The sequence below is a fragment of the Protopterus annectens genome, chromosome 8.part1 (genome assembly GCF_019279795.1).
Source record: "Protopterus annectens isolate FY-2018-M chromosome 8.part1, PAN1.0, whole genome shotgun sequence".
NCBI lineage: Eukaryota > Metazoa > Chordata > Ceratodontiformes > Protopteridae > Protopterus > Protopterus annectens.
Genome location: NC_056742.1, coordinates 118,023,410 through 118,039,724, shown reverse-complemented (window position 1 = coordinate 118,039,724; position 16,315 = coordinate 118,023,410). Strand labels below are relative to the sequence as shown.

General features: G+C 39.3%; 1 protein-coding gene across 1 annotated transcript in view; it reads left to right on the top strand.

Annotated features, from left to right (window-relative positions):
• Positions 1 to 12,027, top strand: part of CIBAR2 (CBY1 interacting BAR domain containing 2) — a 331,926-nt gene extending 319,899 nt beyond the window's left edge. Inside the window, exon 9 of the mRNA XM_044081749.1 lies at positions 9,734 to 12,027. Within this exon, the coding sequence (XP_043937684.1) occupies positions 9,734 to 9,856 (123 nt within the window). The 3' untranslated portion in view covers positions 9,857 to 12,027. The remainder of the gene's footprint in view (positions 1 to 9,733) is intronic.
• Positions 12,028 to 16,315: the final 4,288 nt, after the last annotated feature.

Sequence of the window (16,315 nt, the reverse complement as noted above, 5' to 3'; positions counted from 1 at the left end):
CCTCTGCTATCCCAAACCTCCCCTGAGAGAAAAAAAGCATCTTGACATCCTGAGCACCTCAAAACATATTCCCCACTTGTCTGTCTTGCCTTCTTTCACGTACTATCCAGGGATCCCTAGTACTGATTTTATTTCAGTTTTCTTTTCTTGTTTTATAGGTTCATATGTAAGTACTAGGCTAGCTGCCAATGTGGGCCATTTTAAGCCTAGCCAATTTCTCTTTTTGTGCTGAAAATAACATATCCCATTTGGTTAAAGATTGATCTTATCCATCACATGGTCAATAATTATATGTTACCCATGATGAGAATAACTGGGATCATGCCATAGATAATTTGAGGGGATCTGTGCATGACATAAAGCATTTAGGAGCTACCTCTGTCCATTAGTAATACAGGGCAGTCCTAGGGTAAATTTTCTGCTTCTCATCCATAGATCTAAGTTACACTTGAATATGGACAGGGATGAACTTTGTTTTATGTGGATGGGGAGTCTGTTCTACAGCAGTGATATCCTGTGTGAGTTATACCAGTCCCTCCAAACTGTTCTGTTGATGAGGAGAAGAGGTTTAGATCTCTAGACTGTGTTTTTCTGATGTCATTTGACTTGCAGATGTGCAGTAAATCCATCAGTAATGAGTTGGAGGTTGTCTTGTATGCCATGCACAGGTCATCTCTTGTCAGTCTTTAGGATACTAAGTATAGTGACAGGGCCTTGAGTCAGTCCATGCAAGACATGTTGTTTAGGCCATGTATCCTTTTAATAAGGTATATTTGTAGGTATTCCAGTTGTTGCATGTGTTTAGAGAGATACGTGGCAAAGAGGGGCATTATATTCAATGACTGGCCTAATGAGGGCTGATTAAAGGGGACTGTGATGATATGAAGTGCCAGCATAGTTAGCTGGAGTTTTGTAAAGAATAATATCCTTTGAATATCAAACTGATGTGTGCAAGATGCTTGTGTTACAAATGCATTGGAACTGTATGGCATTTGAATATCAAAATGTATTTGTAAAGTTGCTAGTGTTGAAAAAATGTATCAACAGTGGGTCCTGCTGGACAAGAGAATGAAAATACATATGAGACTGTATCTATATATGTTAGCAAATGACCCAGAAGAGCAGAAATTAACCAGATAGCTTACGTTAAGAAAAATAAGGGAAATTCTAGTGAGCTGTTCAATCATTAAAATGGCATTCCACAGTGATGAATAGGACTGGAGATGGTATGTCTGGAAAAAGCCAGTTTATTAGCTTCAGTAAAAAGAAGAGAAATGCTGTGATTGTTTCTTGGCCTCAGGCCTGCCATAAACATTAGCAAAACTTTAGATATGCATCTTATCACATCTATCTTAACATCCTGTCTCAAGCTTCAAAGGGAAATAGTGTGAGAACCTAGGGTCAGGTGACCAGATGAGTTCATTCTGGTAGTCATCTTGGAACTTTTAGACATTACCAAGAGAAATCTTTCAGTATTTTGTCTTGGGCCTGACAACAAGAAAAGAAGGACCATTCACCACATTACATGCCTTGATGTATTAAGTAAGTAAGGAATAGTAATCCTCCAAGATTCAGTCAGGAAACTGTAGTGAAGCTTGGTTTAGATATTTGTTTTCTTTATTTGCCCAAGTCTGTTCATCAATGCTATTTTCAATATTTCCTGTGATTTGAACTTTCTGGCTTACTGTAAATATATATTCAGTATTTTCATGCTCTTGTATTATTTATTATTAAATATATTTAAATTTTTAACTGTGGCTGGTCCTTTTAGAAAGTATTTAACCTTCGAGATTGCCTATATTTATTTGGTGACACTGTGTGGTCCACTCCTGAAGGCCTAGCTGTCTTCACCAGCTACTAACATTTGTATTAGTATTAATATTACACCATATAATTGGACGCCCTTTGTTAAGGGCCTTAGAGTAGCTGATTGTGGAGTGTCTGGTGGCAGTGATAACTACTTTATACTCTGGGCAGAAGGGGGCACAGCAGGTAAATTTTGCCAGCCTTTTCCATGTGTATTTGTGTGAAAAATCAAATCTCACAGTGTGTGTGTGTCACCTACTTGGAGTAGGGACACAAAGCACTGGTTTCACAGAGATGGTGATGAAGAACTTGGCTTGGACACTTAGCTGAGGACTGAGCCCTACAGCTGCACTTACTGGGCACCTGGCTGGATTCATATAGAGAAATGAAATCAAGCCTCTGGGCTGAGCGTATGCCCTGTGTTTTCTTAAGGGAAATTGTGCTTGATGCAAAGAAGTCTATATCTGGAAATACTGAGTGTATCCATTTGTATTCCATGTGAATGTCTCTCTCCAGCATCAGTGGTGAGGATTCAGGATCCTTGATTACTGGCCCAGAGAGGGGGTTGTCACAGGGACAATGACATCCCTAGATCTAGACATTATCCCTTGTTTATAAGCTGTGCAATGTAGAAGGACTTTCTTACAATAATAGTCACATGTTGGTCAAAAGTTGGGTCACAACTGGTTCAAGCTATGGGGCGTATTGTCCATGTGGTACTAATGTAGATGACTTCTCAAAGGATGCAATAAAGCACTTTTTGGCATTTAGTTTCATCCCATGATTTTGGCACCAGTTATTTATCTGAGAAAAACCTTCCTGCAGGATGGTTAAGTCATGTGAGGCTCAGTGACTATACCTAGCTTGCAGTCATCTGCAGATTTAGTTAGCCAGAGCCCTTCGGTATTGACATTTACTTCAGAAAAGTAGATGCCAAACAGGAAAGATCCCAGCAAAGAATCCTGGGGGACTCCACTGTTGACTAATGTCTTTGTGAGATAACTTCCCCTATTTTGATTCCCCTGTTTTGATTATCTGTGTCCTATCTGTGAAACAGTTAACAATCCAGTGGGTGACATAAGGGTTTATTCCAAATGTATTTATCTTTTCTAATATGCCTGAGTGGGGAATTGTGTCAAAATCACTGGCCAGGTCAAGGTATGCTGTGCGTATCATTTTGTTTTCTGTGAGGATATTAGATATTGTTATGTGTGCTAGCATGACTGGCTGAAGTTTTGTAAATAATTGCAAATAACTGTAAATTACCCTGTGTTCCATATGCCAGCATGAATAGCGATAATTTCGTAAATAAATTTGTTTTTTGATTATCATTCTGACTTATGCAAGATGTTTGAATGTGTGTTCTGGCAGAACAAATGTAAATGTTCTTTGAAAACAGAATTCTGAATGTATGTTATGCCAGCATCAGCTGACCTTTATGTGATGTCATTGTGTGCCAGAGCTGAGAAAACAGAATCTGCATAGCAGCTGTTTACTTTTCAAAGTCTGATATGAGAGAGTAGAATTCTCACAGCAGCTTCCTCCTACTCTTTAAAAAATCTGCCATAAAAGTATGTTCTGGGTTAGTTAGTTATTCAGTGTTGCTTTCCAGAACTGTTTAGCAGTAGTTGTCTTGTTGTTTCCAGAGTAGTTGTTTTAGTCACTGAGACAGACAACAGCCTGGAGTATGGACATAATTCCTCATCTTGCCTTGCAGAAGTAAGAGTATAATCTTCCCTTACTGAATTATTTAGATTAGGAAGGAACAGTTAATCTTCAGATAATCAGGGAACTACAGTAGTTAGAGGTTTTATAAAATCAATGTGAGATCTATCCTACAGTATTATTTTTATATTTCCTGTGTGTGAAACTCTGTTGTTTATTGGAATCAGTTATTCAGTAGTTTCATGTTTTAAATCCTTTTATTTACTATTAAATGTTTACTACCAATCATTGTGGCTGGTTATTTAGTTAATAATTTTTAATAACTTAGTGTTTATGCTTATTGTGCATTCCTGAGAACACTGGAGAATGTGAAGGTCTCTTCAAACACTATGTTATTGGGTGACTTCAACTACCCAAACATTGACTGGGAAAACTACTCAAGCCCAAACACCCTTGCCCAATGGTTCCTTGAATTTATAAACTCTAACACAATGGAACAACTGGTCATCACTCCCACAAGAGGGAACAACATATTGGACCTGGTCATCACCAACATGGGGACTCTATGTTCCACACCAGAGGTAAACCCCTCATTGGTAAGATCAGACCATAAACAAATTTCCCTGGACATCCATATCCCGTCCCCACCCCCAGCCAAGGAAATCACTGTAAAGAATTTCTCAAAAGCCAACTTTGCACTTCTCAAGACTGAGGTGGAATCCTTCAAAGCCCCTGGGCCAGAGGATAATACAGCCCAATCTGCAGAATCCTTTACAAATGCATTCTATGAGCACCTGCAGGAATGCATGGATCATGCTATCCCAAATAAAACCAAGACTCACTCTTCCAAAAACAGGAGACTGGTCTGGTGGACCCCAGCCATAAATAAACTATACAACAGAAGGAGGAAGCTACTACATGACAGAGCAAAATCCCAAAAAAGGGAAGGCATCTCTGATCAGTATTAGCAAGAAACTTCAATCCCTCATAAAATCATCAAAGGCCAGTTTCGAAAGAAAAATTGCCCTAGACACTAAAGATAATCACAAGGCCTTCTTTAGTTATGTCAGGAACATGGGCGGAAACTCCCAGATATCCTCTGAATTGTTGCATAACGGTACAAAATATACCGAACCTACAGACATAGCCAACATCCTGGCAGATTCAGCGCAAATCCCCCCCCCTTCCCACCCAAAGGAGAAAATGCCTATCCCAACTGAATGTAACCTCCCTGACATCACAGATACACAGGTGAAAGCTGCCCTCTCCAAAGCAAAAAAACACAGCATCTATGGGACCGGATGGTGTCCCAGGCTGTGTCTTACATGAGCTCTAAGAAGAACTGAACCCTCACATTAAGTCACTGTTCAAACTTAGCCTTACTACAGGATATGTACCCAAAGAATGGCATACAGCTACAGTGGTCCCACTCCACAAAGGTGGTGCCACAACGGACCCTGGAAACTATCACCCCATAAGCCTGACTAGTCTGGTCTGTAAAGCTATGGAGCGTATTATCATGGAACTCATAAACAAAGACATTGGGAGCCTCCAGACACTGGACCCTACCCAATTCGGCTTTGTTAAGGGCAGATCTTGCCTCTTAAACCTAGTTGATTTCTTTGAAACAGTTACCAAAGCCATAGATGAGGGCAAGGTAGTCCACACAGCCTACCGGGACCTCGCAAAAGCCTTCGACACAATACCCCACTCGGGCATCATAGATAAGCTTACCAGCTTAAATATCAACCCCTATATCACAAGATGGGTTGCAAACTGGCTCAGAGATAGAACCCACATGGTCAGAATTGCAGGTGCCATGTCCGAATCCAAACCAGTTACAAGTGGCGTCCCACAGGGCTCAGTTCTGGGAACTCTCTTGTTCGGTGTATACGTCTCTGAGCTTCAGGCTAACACGGGGGGATTATGGCTGACAAAGTTCGCAGATGACTGCAAACTGGGGGCCATAATCGAATCTCCAGCTGACACAAGCATCCTCCAAAAGGGTCTCACAGAGATGGATGCTTGGTGCCAGAGCCACAGCCTCAAGCTAAATGCTAAAAAGTGCATAGTAATCCCCTTTGGGAAAAACAAGGTGCCCACAAATTACCACATAGGGGGTAATCCATTAAGTATGGAAGAAGTAATTAGAGATTTGGGGACCAATGTAGATAGTAATCTCTCCTTTGATAATCACGTTGCCAAAGTGGTTAGAAAGACCTTCTATATAGCCCACCTTATCACAAAAGGGTTCGCATCTAGATCAAGAGAGGTCATTGTGCCCCTCTACTCATCAGTCATCAGGCCCATAATTGAATAAAATGCCCATTTTGGGATGTACCTTACCCGACACCTGCAGCAACTGGAGAGACCCCAAAAGTACCTCACCAAGAGGATCATGGGCTACAAACAGATGTCCTATGCAGCTTGACTAAAGAAACTCCAGCTCTACTCAGTTGCTTACCGCCTACTCAGAGGTGATCTATGCCTGACGTACAAAGCCATGTCAAACCCAGAATTAATGGACATGCTCCACCTCAAAAAATCCAAGTCCCTTAGAGCTACACGCTCCAGGGACCTAAACCTCAGCACAAAAATAAATAGGACATGTTGGAGGGACAGATTCATTTCCCAGAGGCTCCCCTCACTCTGGAATAGAATCCCAATTCATGTTAGACATAGCCCCTCGCTGACCCTTTTCAAGCGAAATCTAGACGTGTGGATGGGAAATCGCAAATTCACCCCTGGGATCTCTTCTGTGTCCCTGCTAGACAGAGGCACAGTAAACTAATCTTAAAAGGGTACCTTCTGTGACCTACTTTACAGAGGCACAGTAGGCTAATCTAATAGGGAGGCGGAAGCCAAATACACTCTGGCTAGGCTTATAAATGCCCTAGGGCAGATAGCCTAGTATCTACCTATGAACCTATGAACATCAGGGCCATTCCAAAAAGCCTTACTGCTTGGGACACGTGCTACCATTTGTTTCAATATCCATTTTACTCACTATAATTGAACACCCCTTTTGAAGAGTGGTGTGGTATTTGACTGGTGGCAGCCATTACTCTGTAATTTGGGCAAAGAAACAGCAGGTAAATCTGTGGCAGTCTTTCCCAAGTGTGTGCGTATGTGTGAATGTCAGACATTTAAGAGTGAGTATGTTGGATGCCTAAACCTGGGACACAGTGTTCTGCAGTGGTTAGTGTGGAGACTCATTTGGGGACCTGGAGTGAAGAATATAGTCCTAGATTTGGGAACATGTTCCCAATGTACTCTTAGGGGAAATTGTGTATTTCTATCCCTGCTTTTAGTGACACTCACCAGAGAGAGTGGTGAGGATTGAGACTCCTTAGTTACAGCCCTGGGGTAAAGAGGGCTTGTCACACTTGCATCCATTACATTTGTGACTTTTTAAAAAAGTAATGAGCATGACCTGCCCTTGATGAATCCAAGCTGAGATGGGTCCAGTGTTTGGGGGTTCCCTATGTCCTGGTTGATTAATTCCATGATACATTTTTCCATGGCTTTGCATATGAGGGTGGTCAGACTTATGGATCTGTAAGTGCCTGGGTCTGTGGTAGGTCCTCCCTCATGCAGGAGAATGACTATATCTGTTCTCCATTCACTTGGTACAAAACCTGTATGGAGGCTGAGACTGAACAGTGTTGTTAAGATTATGGCTAAATCATGCTTTTTGCTATGTAAGATGCATACAGAGATATTGTCAGGACCCATTGATGCAGAATTTTTAGCTTCTGATAGCACTTTTAGGATTTGGTCTTCTGTGTGAGTTGGAGGCAAGTCAGTTTCAGGTATATCTTGAGGGACAGATGAAGGGAAGAGGTAAAGTTACAGGCCAATAGGTTTGTTATATCTTTAGCCTCACTGTAGGTTACATTGTTCACAGTCCACTCAGTGCATTGCTGCATTGTGCTTTTGAGATTATGAATAAACTAAAAAATGCCCAGTGAATAGCTTTGGCTTGGATAGCTATTTTAGCCTCAGGCTTGGCTTGGGAGGCATGAGTTTATTTCAGTGACAAGGATGGAATTACTCTTACTTTTGGTCAGCGTTCTTCTTCCTTTTATTGAAAAGCTTTTTGATATTATGGTTCCACCCAGTAGCATAGCTAGGGTGGAGTGCAAAGTGTTGGGGGGGGGTTGCGATCTGCCAATCCTGATCTTTAACGGAATACCAGTTCTTAAAAGCCCATATTGCATTTTTGGTCAAACCTGAGTGCTGTAATACTCCGTGTGTGGTCCAAATGGCAGCAACTCCCTGCTCATTGTTCCAAGCAGTTTACTAGAGTTCAAAATATTTTTTTTTAACTAAACCCTGAGCACTATAGCAGTCTGTGCAGACAGGATATAAACTGTAGCTACTGTTTACTATGTATGTAACAAACATTTTGCTACAGTTTGAAAAAGGAGAACATTTTTTTAAAACTAAAGTATGAGTGCTGTAGCACTCTGCATAGTTAGGGTATAAACTGCAGCAACTATTTGCTACATTTGTAGCAGGCAGTTTGCTACAATTTAAAAATGATAAATTGTTTTAAATCATGAGTGCTGTAGCTCTCAATGCAGCCAGGGTATGTTGATGAAGGGTTGGGGGCAGGGACTCAGAAGAAGGACCTAAATGGCTGGAGTAGGGTGGGTGGTGTGCCATGCATTTGGACAACTGGCTGATGTGTCTGTAAAAATATTTTTTAGCCGATCCCCATTTTTTTTTCTCTTCACTTGAACAGCTTCGGGGTTGAGTGGAGTGATGCTGGTTCACAGTACTAGTCCAGTGTGCTGGTTGAACCAGCCATGCTTTGGTTCTACCATGTGGTTTTGTTTATGGGGTTTGCCTTGCATTTGTTCCTACAGGGTACAACAGCATCTATGCAGATGTTTACATGCTGGTATAGTGTAGTGATGTTCATTTCTGTATATTCAGTGGAGCTAACTGGGTTTGGTGGGTATTTGAACTTCATCAATGTATCACTAAGGAGTATGTAGTTTATCTTAAAGAAATTTCTAAAGGTAGCATGGGTGGAAGGGATCTCGTTTCAGTTTTATTGCAAAGGAGACTACTCTATGATCAGACCTAACAAGTGATGAAGATATACAAGGAGCAGTGCAAGATGCTCCCATATTAGTAAGGACAAGATCTAAGATGTTATTCCCCCTAATGGGTACCCTGACTAATTGTTCCAAGGCATTTGTATTGACAAAGTCCAGGAATCTCTGTGGTGTAAGTTTCCCAGTTTATAGTTGGATATTTTAGATCACCTAGGAAAATGATATTGGATTGACTGAGAGAGTTCTATAGCTAGCTAATGTATGGTACGGAGCCTTTCTGATGGTTATTTGAATATGTAAAAGTACTGGTGCATTGTGCTGCTTTACCAGCCTTGATGTGAGTCTCTTCTAGATGTAGATTGATACACTTCCACCGTGTTTTCCCGTCCTGCGCAGTCGCTGGTCTAAACATGTGAAAAGCGTCATAGCCATGCAGAGCTGGAGTGCTCTCATCTATTTTAAACCATGTCTCAGTCACTAAACAGATGTCAATGTCTTTCTGGGTGAGTAGGCTTGTAGGGAGTGGAGTTTATTGTTTGGGTTTGCTTTATTGATCAGTAACACCCTGATATTTTCCTTTGCTTGTTTTGTTATGTTGGTGGGTTTATCAGCTTGGTATTGCCCAAATACAGCACTATAGTGGTATACAATTTCTTTGCCAATAATTGAATCCCTAGAGGGTCCCCTGCAGATAAAGCAGTGTGATAGACAGTCTTCCTTCAAATGGGACCTGGATAATTATAAGGTATTCATAAATTCACCCCAGGCCTCCTTGTAAAGGGAGCTACAGTCTATGTTTGGAACTGGTGAGGCATAATGGCTGTAAGACTCAGTAGCCTTGAACTTCCTGTGATTCCTATGAAAGTAATAAGAAAATAATTTAGTTTAACACATAGGATCAAAGCTCTGAGCTACTAATGAGCTACGTTGTGTAGTCAAGGGTGTAGGGTTTGATTCCTTTATCTCCATTTGCCAGCATGTTTCTGAACAATCCACTTGACAAACAGTACTATTGGGTCAATCAATGAAAAAGGGACATGTGTCCTGTTGACTTGCCCAGTTAACAATTGTATAATATTCAATTAAAAAAAATCGACATGATTACAGTGGATTTTTTTTATTTTTGTTTTTAATTATAAAATGACATGTTCTTTAAACAAATGTATGTAATCTCCCTTTTTGAATTTCCAAAACAGAAACCAAAGAGTTCACTTCGAAGGCAGCAAATGGTAGAAGAAAGTGAGGAGGAAGAGGATGAGGATGAAGAAGAAGAGTTACAACACATTAGCGAAGACAGATATGGATATATCAGAGAATAATGAAGAAGAGTCTCAGCTAATTCATGATGCCAAACAGTCCAGCTTTGAGTGCTACTAGGAGTCATTATTTTTATACTGAGACTGTCATTCTACCCCCACCTACTCCTGTGAAGGTTATGTGATGGCAACAGGCTTATTGCTAGCTAACAGCTCTATCCCTAGTAGTCTATAGAGCTCTCCAAAATAAATATGGAAAGGATGGCCTAAAAAGAACAAGATATCAGTAAATAGATCTGAATGTATACGTTTCACATTGTGTTAGGTAGGTAGATTGGAAATAATTGCAGCAGTTATAAAATGAAGGTTACGTAATAATATACATTATTTATTCTTTCTTGATATAGATGTAAGCTAATTGAAATGAGGAACACCTTGTTTTAATGTATAGTTCTATGAATGGTAGCATGTTTTCAGACAGAACCAAAGGGTTTCACAGCCAGTAAAGTATATCATACATATGCACTAGTGCTACCAGTCTGTGGTCCTTGAAAACCTGCAATACTGTGATTTTATTTTAATTTCCATTGCATTCAAACCTGTATTAAATGTTTCCTTACATGTTTATGTCTTGAAACTGGTTGTGTCACTACAGTATACACAGCATTCCAGAAATAGAAGAATGACTTAGAACTATTTTCTTTACAAAAACAAACTTTCATCCCCTCTAAGCACGTGTCATACACCCTCTTTTTGCTAATGAAACTGTTTTCCAAGTACTACTATGATCTTACAAAGCCAGCCATTTAAAATAATTCATTTTCACTGAGTCTTCTGACTCATCCAAGTCCCTAGTCATCTAATGATCCTAAAGTCAAAACACTGGTCCAGGACCTGTGGGGAAAAATATGAAAAGATCAAGTAAACAACAAGTAAATGATAGATGACACTGATGTACAATGCAGAATTTTAGGGTTTTTTTTCAGTCTTCTTAAAACAGCTTTCTGGATTACTGTTATATCTTCCAGATAAACAATGACCTATTTTTAACAATTCCAGTTTGAAATATAAAACCATATTGCACAAGTTCATAAAAAGGACAGTGGCTTATCAAATCTGTCCAGTTTCCTTGTTCCATTATACCATAAGTCATATTGAATGGCATGATAATCTCTCACTTTAAAATCTGAAATAACAAATACATTGCAGCTTTCAACTGTTACAATGGGCATCTTTGTTTGTTCTGACACCTGATAGGACTGTTTCCTGTATGTTAATGTAAGATTAACTGTGTGGGTATTAGTATGTATTAGTGTCATTCGTGGGTTAGGTCAAAGACCTAAGGTGAAGCAGAGTGCTTTGACCTTGGCTAGGAGTAACTTGATGAATCATTTTGAATAGCATTACTTTATTTTTTTCCTACAAGCACACAATGATGTTACGGAGTATTAGAAAATGAACTGTGGTGTGATTGATTGGTCTTGTTCTGTGATGGTCCATTACTTTTCAATAGATAACCAGTAAATAAAGTAGGACTTTTCTTCTTCACATCTTATGTGGTTCTACTTACTTTGATAGACTCTGCCGTTTGTTAAGGATTATATGTTCAAGTTCTAACTTTCCAGTCACATTTTCTTAGTATAACTATTCCTTAAAGTTTGTCCTGTTGTAAACTATGCGGTATTGCTGTCTGTGCAAGACTGCTATGCACTGGACAGAGGATATTCTCCTTTTCCTTTGTTGCACAAGCAAGCAGTATACATAATTAAGGGGCGAGAGGATGAAGCCCTCACATATGAGGTGTTTTTGCTGAGAACTGCAGGAGCTTAGAGTAGGTTAGATAGGTTCTTTCCAAAATCAGTTGTGACTGAGGATTTTTTCCCAGTTGTTTATGTCTTGACTGATCATAGAGGAAGCCTCTTTAACACTTAAGCAGTCAATAATCAATCTCAAATGAATACCTGTCATATAAATTATGATGCCCCTCCTCTGGGCCAGTAATCAAGGAGCCTCAATCGTCATCGCTGACACTGGTGAGGGACATTCACTTGGAGCAAAAATAGATATACACAGTATTTCCAGATGCAGATGTCTGCAGCAAGCATAATTTCCCTTAAGAGCACACAGGGAATACAGGGAATACACTTCCATCCTGGGGATGGGTTTCCCTCTCTCTCTCTCTCACCAGGCTCCAAATAAGATTCCAAACTGACCACAGCTGTAGAGTTGAGTCCTCAGTTGGGTGTTCCAAGCCATGTCCTCCACCACCCTCTCTGTGAAACCAGTGCTCTGTTTCCCTGCACCACACACACACACACACACACACACACACACACACACACACACACACACACACACACACACACACACACACACACACACACCAGAGAAAGGCTGACACAGATTTACCAGCTATGGCCCCTCTGCCTAGGCTATAAGGCAGATACTGCCACCAGAACACCCCAAAGCCAGCTACTCTAAGGCTCTTACAAGGGTACCCAATTAAACTGAGTAAAATTAATACTAATACAAAAAGTAGTATTTGACCAATGCAGCAAGGCTTTCAGGAGTGGCCACAGTGTCATCAAATAAATATAAGTACTCTCAAAGGTTAAAAATATTCTCTAAAACAAAAACTGTAACCTGTGGAACTTGTTTAACTTGCTTACATATGTAATCTCTGTAAATAGTCTGTTTGTAATATGTAATGTTGGTATTATGTAATGCTGTATCTGCTTACCCTTGGAGCTTTTCTCCCCGGGCCTCCGCTGAAAATGGACATGCATCCAGTCGGACTATCCTGGTCAACAAATGTAAAATAAATAAAAGACCAGCCACAATGAAAGGTTTAAATATATTTAATAATAAGTAATAAAAATAACATGAACATGCTGAATATCTATTAACAATAAACATCAGAGTTAACAATCACAAGAAATATTAAAAACAACATAGATGGATAAATTCACACAGATATAGAAATATAGTACTTAACTAATTTCACCATAGTTTCCTGACTGATCAAAATAATTACTATTCCCTGGTTACTTACTAAAGAAAGGCAAGGTGAAGTGGGTGAGTGATCCTTTTGTCAGGTTTCAAAAACAGACTGCCCTAAGACTTCTATTTCATCTAGTATTAAAACATCATTTTAGTGCTGGATTACAGAATGATATCACATACATCTAGTGTCCGGACATCTGGTTCTCAAACTACTCCCTTTACTAGAAACTGAATCAGAATCTAGCACATATGAATTTTGCTATGATGTGTTATAGCATCTGGAAGCTATACAACCATTTCAAAAACTTCTATCCTTCCAGGGCAGCAAGTAGTTCCTGGTTTTCACAGACATTTTGTCTCTGGATGCAATCAGAGCTGTAAGATACAATATTTATGGCCTAAACCAGATACTTTAATTTCAGATTAGTTTTCAAAGTTAGCTGGACTGAGATTAGTCTCTTCTCTTCCAGTATCCTCTATTACAATATATTCATTTCAATAGTTACAATACAGTCTGACATATGGTGTATTTCTTTTCTATCCAACAGGACCAACTCTTGGTACATTTGTAACACAAGCAGCTCTACAAATATATTTTCAATGCAAGCACCTGTACAAATCAGTTTGGTATACAGACAACACATAATTCTTTACAAAACTCCAGCTAGCTATGCTGGCATATGTTACACATCCACCGCCCTACTTCTCCTGACATAGCTGGCAATATCTCACATCATCACAAACAACCATCATCTTTACACAATAAACAAAGTTTTTATCTGGACAAAGAAAATAAAATTACCCTGAAATAGACATATACTATTGCATAATTATCATATTGCACATACATATTTAACAAATCAGAAACATAAAACACCATTTTCATTGCAACCATTAATTATCTGCCTATTTAAAATAATCCTGCACTGTTTTCAGCACTGCATAACTCTTTCTGCGCAGGCTCGTATGAAACGCATTCTTATGATGAACAGGGTTTTATGTTCAGTATATATTTGTAGTAAAGCAAGGGTTTGATAGATAATCTGCATATTTTTTAAACAGGAGAAATTGATCCATAGCCTATCCACTCTGGTCAAAGACAATCACCAGAAATGGTAAATGAGAAAATTAAATGACAAAACTGCATGGGTGAACAATATGATTTTGGTTCAATTGATTTTAATTGAATTCAATTGTTCTCGAGTATTTATATGCTGTGTTATTCAGTATATTTTATATTTCTGAGGAAGTCTGGATTGACGAAAGTGGAGATTTATTATTGTTTTATGCTAAAGTACTGGTCCTATTTTATTCTGTTCGGTTTCTTCTATTGTTCAGCCATGTAGTTTTGTCATTTTATATAGTTTTTCTTTGGAGTTGTTTTAAATGAGAAAATTATGTGAATAGGTTGTGATGCCAGACTGCAGTGGGCAGAGACTAAAAAACAATTTATTTGTTTGCTTATTATAAGAAAATGGATCACAGAACTTGTGTAGGAACAGGAATGAAGGATGAAGAAGGCACACTGCCCTAATCATTTGACTATTAGATTAGAAAGAAGAGAATACTTCTGCAGGAGCAATGAAAAACAATTACTTTTACTGTAGGTGGAAATTATTCAGACCTTAACAACCACAGGACTGAGAAATTGTTGCAAACGTAGCTTCTTTTTCTGTTCCTGTGTGTGGGAGGGTTTTAAACCTAACACCTGTGGGAAATGATACTAATGACTAGACTACCATGGAAATAATTATTTCCACCATCTCCCTTTCTAACATCTTCACCTTGTCACCCCTTGTAATAAGTATGGCTTGACAACCATAAACACAACCCATCTAGGATAGCTTACTGGGAAGGTGGAAAGCTGAATTCACACCTGAAATTGCGGTTTCATGGCTTCATAAGCTAACCAAATGTTTTGCATATCCCATTTCTGGAACAGAATACTTTTGTTTCACTTTATGATATGGCCTGGCACTCTCCTTTCCCATAGCAGGATCTTGAAACTTATGTAATGAATCTCACCATCACCGGTAGAGCAGCTTGGGGCATGTAGTGAATCTTACGATCACATGCATAGCAGCTTTAAGCCCCATTACCGAGTCATAATTTTTGTCACACAAATACAAAGCTATCTTATTTACTTGCTATATGAGATGCTATAAACAACGAGAGGTCTGAATGCCTCAGAACTCCTTCTGCCTATTCTACTTTGCAGTTAATTGATTTTAATATTCTGTTTTATAATGCCTCTCAGAGTCATACAAACATCTAAATATGCTAACAGAAGTCCCATCATCTGTTGGCCCCATCAAAGTAATGAGTCTCCAAAGCAGCTTTCCCTCAAGTCTAACTTCCACCATCCTGCTTAGTGTTGCAGTCCATGTCCTAGTTACTCAATCCTTCTTTCTTTCTTTGTTCTTTTTCCCCAACTTGCTCCAAACAGTATGGTACTATACCCAAATTTCTATTCCTTCTTTTAATCTCTACATCTCCATCTTACGTGACATTCTAACCCCACAGTTCAGTGCACCATTTTGGAAATGGCAAGGCATGATTTATACTTGACTGTGTCCCCTTTGTCTTTACATTTGCCTGAACTGTTCAGAGTACTCAAGATGCAGCATTAATAATGATGATGATGATGATGTGTACATAAAAGGACAGCACTGCATTCCTCCAACAATGTATGCCAACCTGCTACTGGCCTTTATTACTACTCTAACATTGATACACAGCTTGAATCAGCTTGGGGGTAACTACAACTACCTGACAAGTGTACAATTTGGGGTCAACTCCATCAAGAATATATTTTATCACAGATTATTCCCCCAGAGTGATTGGTGTTGCATTTCTTTCCTATCCAAGATCCCAGCTTCCACTTATCTGCCCTCCTGTTCACTCTACAGGGTGCCACTTGTTGGTCCAGCTTCCACCCATCTGATTACATTAGAGGTTATTACAGTTTTAACTGGATATCAATGACCCCACTAATGACTACTGCACCAATTTTAATACCATCAGTTTATATACAAGTTGATCTTGCTGCAAAACCTTAGTGAGGTACTGACAAAACAACTCCTGTCGGCACTCAAAATGCTGAGTAGCAAAAAGCCAAAAAAAAGGACTGAAAATGCAGAGAAGAGTGAATCTCAAAAATCGATCTTATCCTTAAAACTACTTTGTGCAGGGCGGGAACACTCCTAAACTTATAAATACCAACTTCAAGATCACCATACCTCAGAGGAAAGGAAATATTTTGAAAAATGGCATCTTAGGCTTAGTAACATTCTTTTGGACATTCAATGTTCGTATTTTAGGACTTGGTCTAATGGGTCCCAACATTTCAAATAGTTACATGACAAAACACTATACTGAATATACTTTTCACAGTTCCGCTTCTAAAAGCCAACCTCTGTTCTTGACTCACACAGACACTATCCAACCAATGCAACCATTTCTGAATCACTCCCCACCTTTTACTTTTACTTCCAGATTTCCATGTGGTACAAAGTCAAA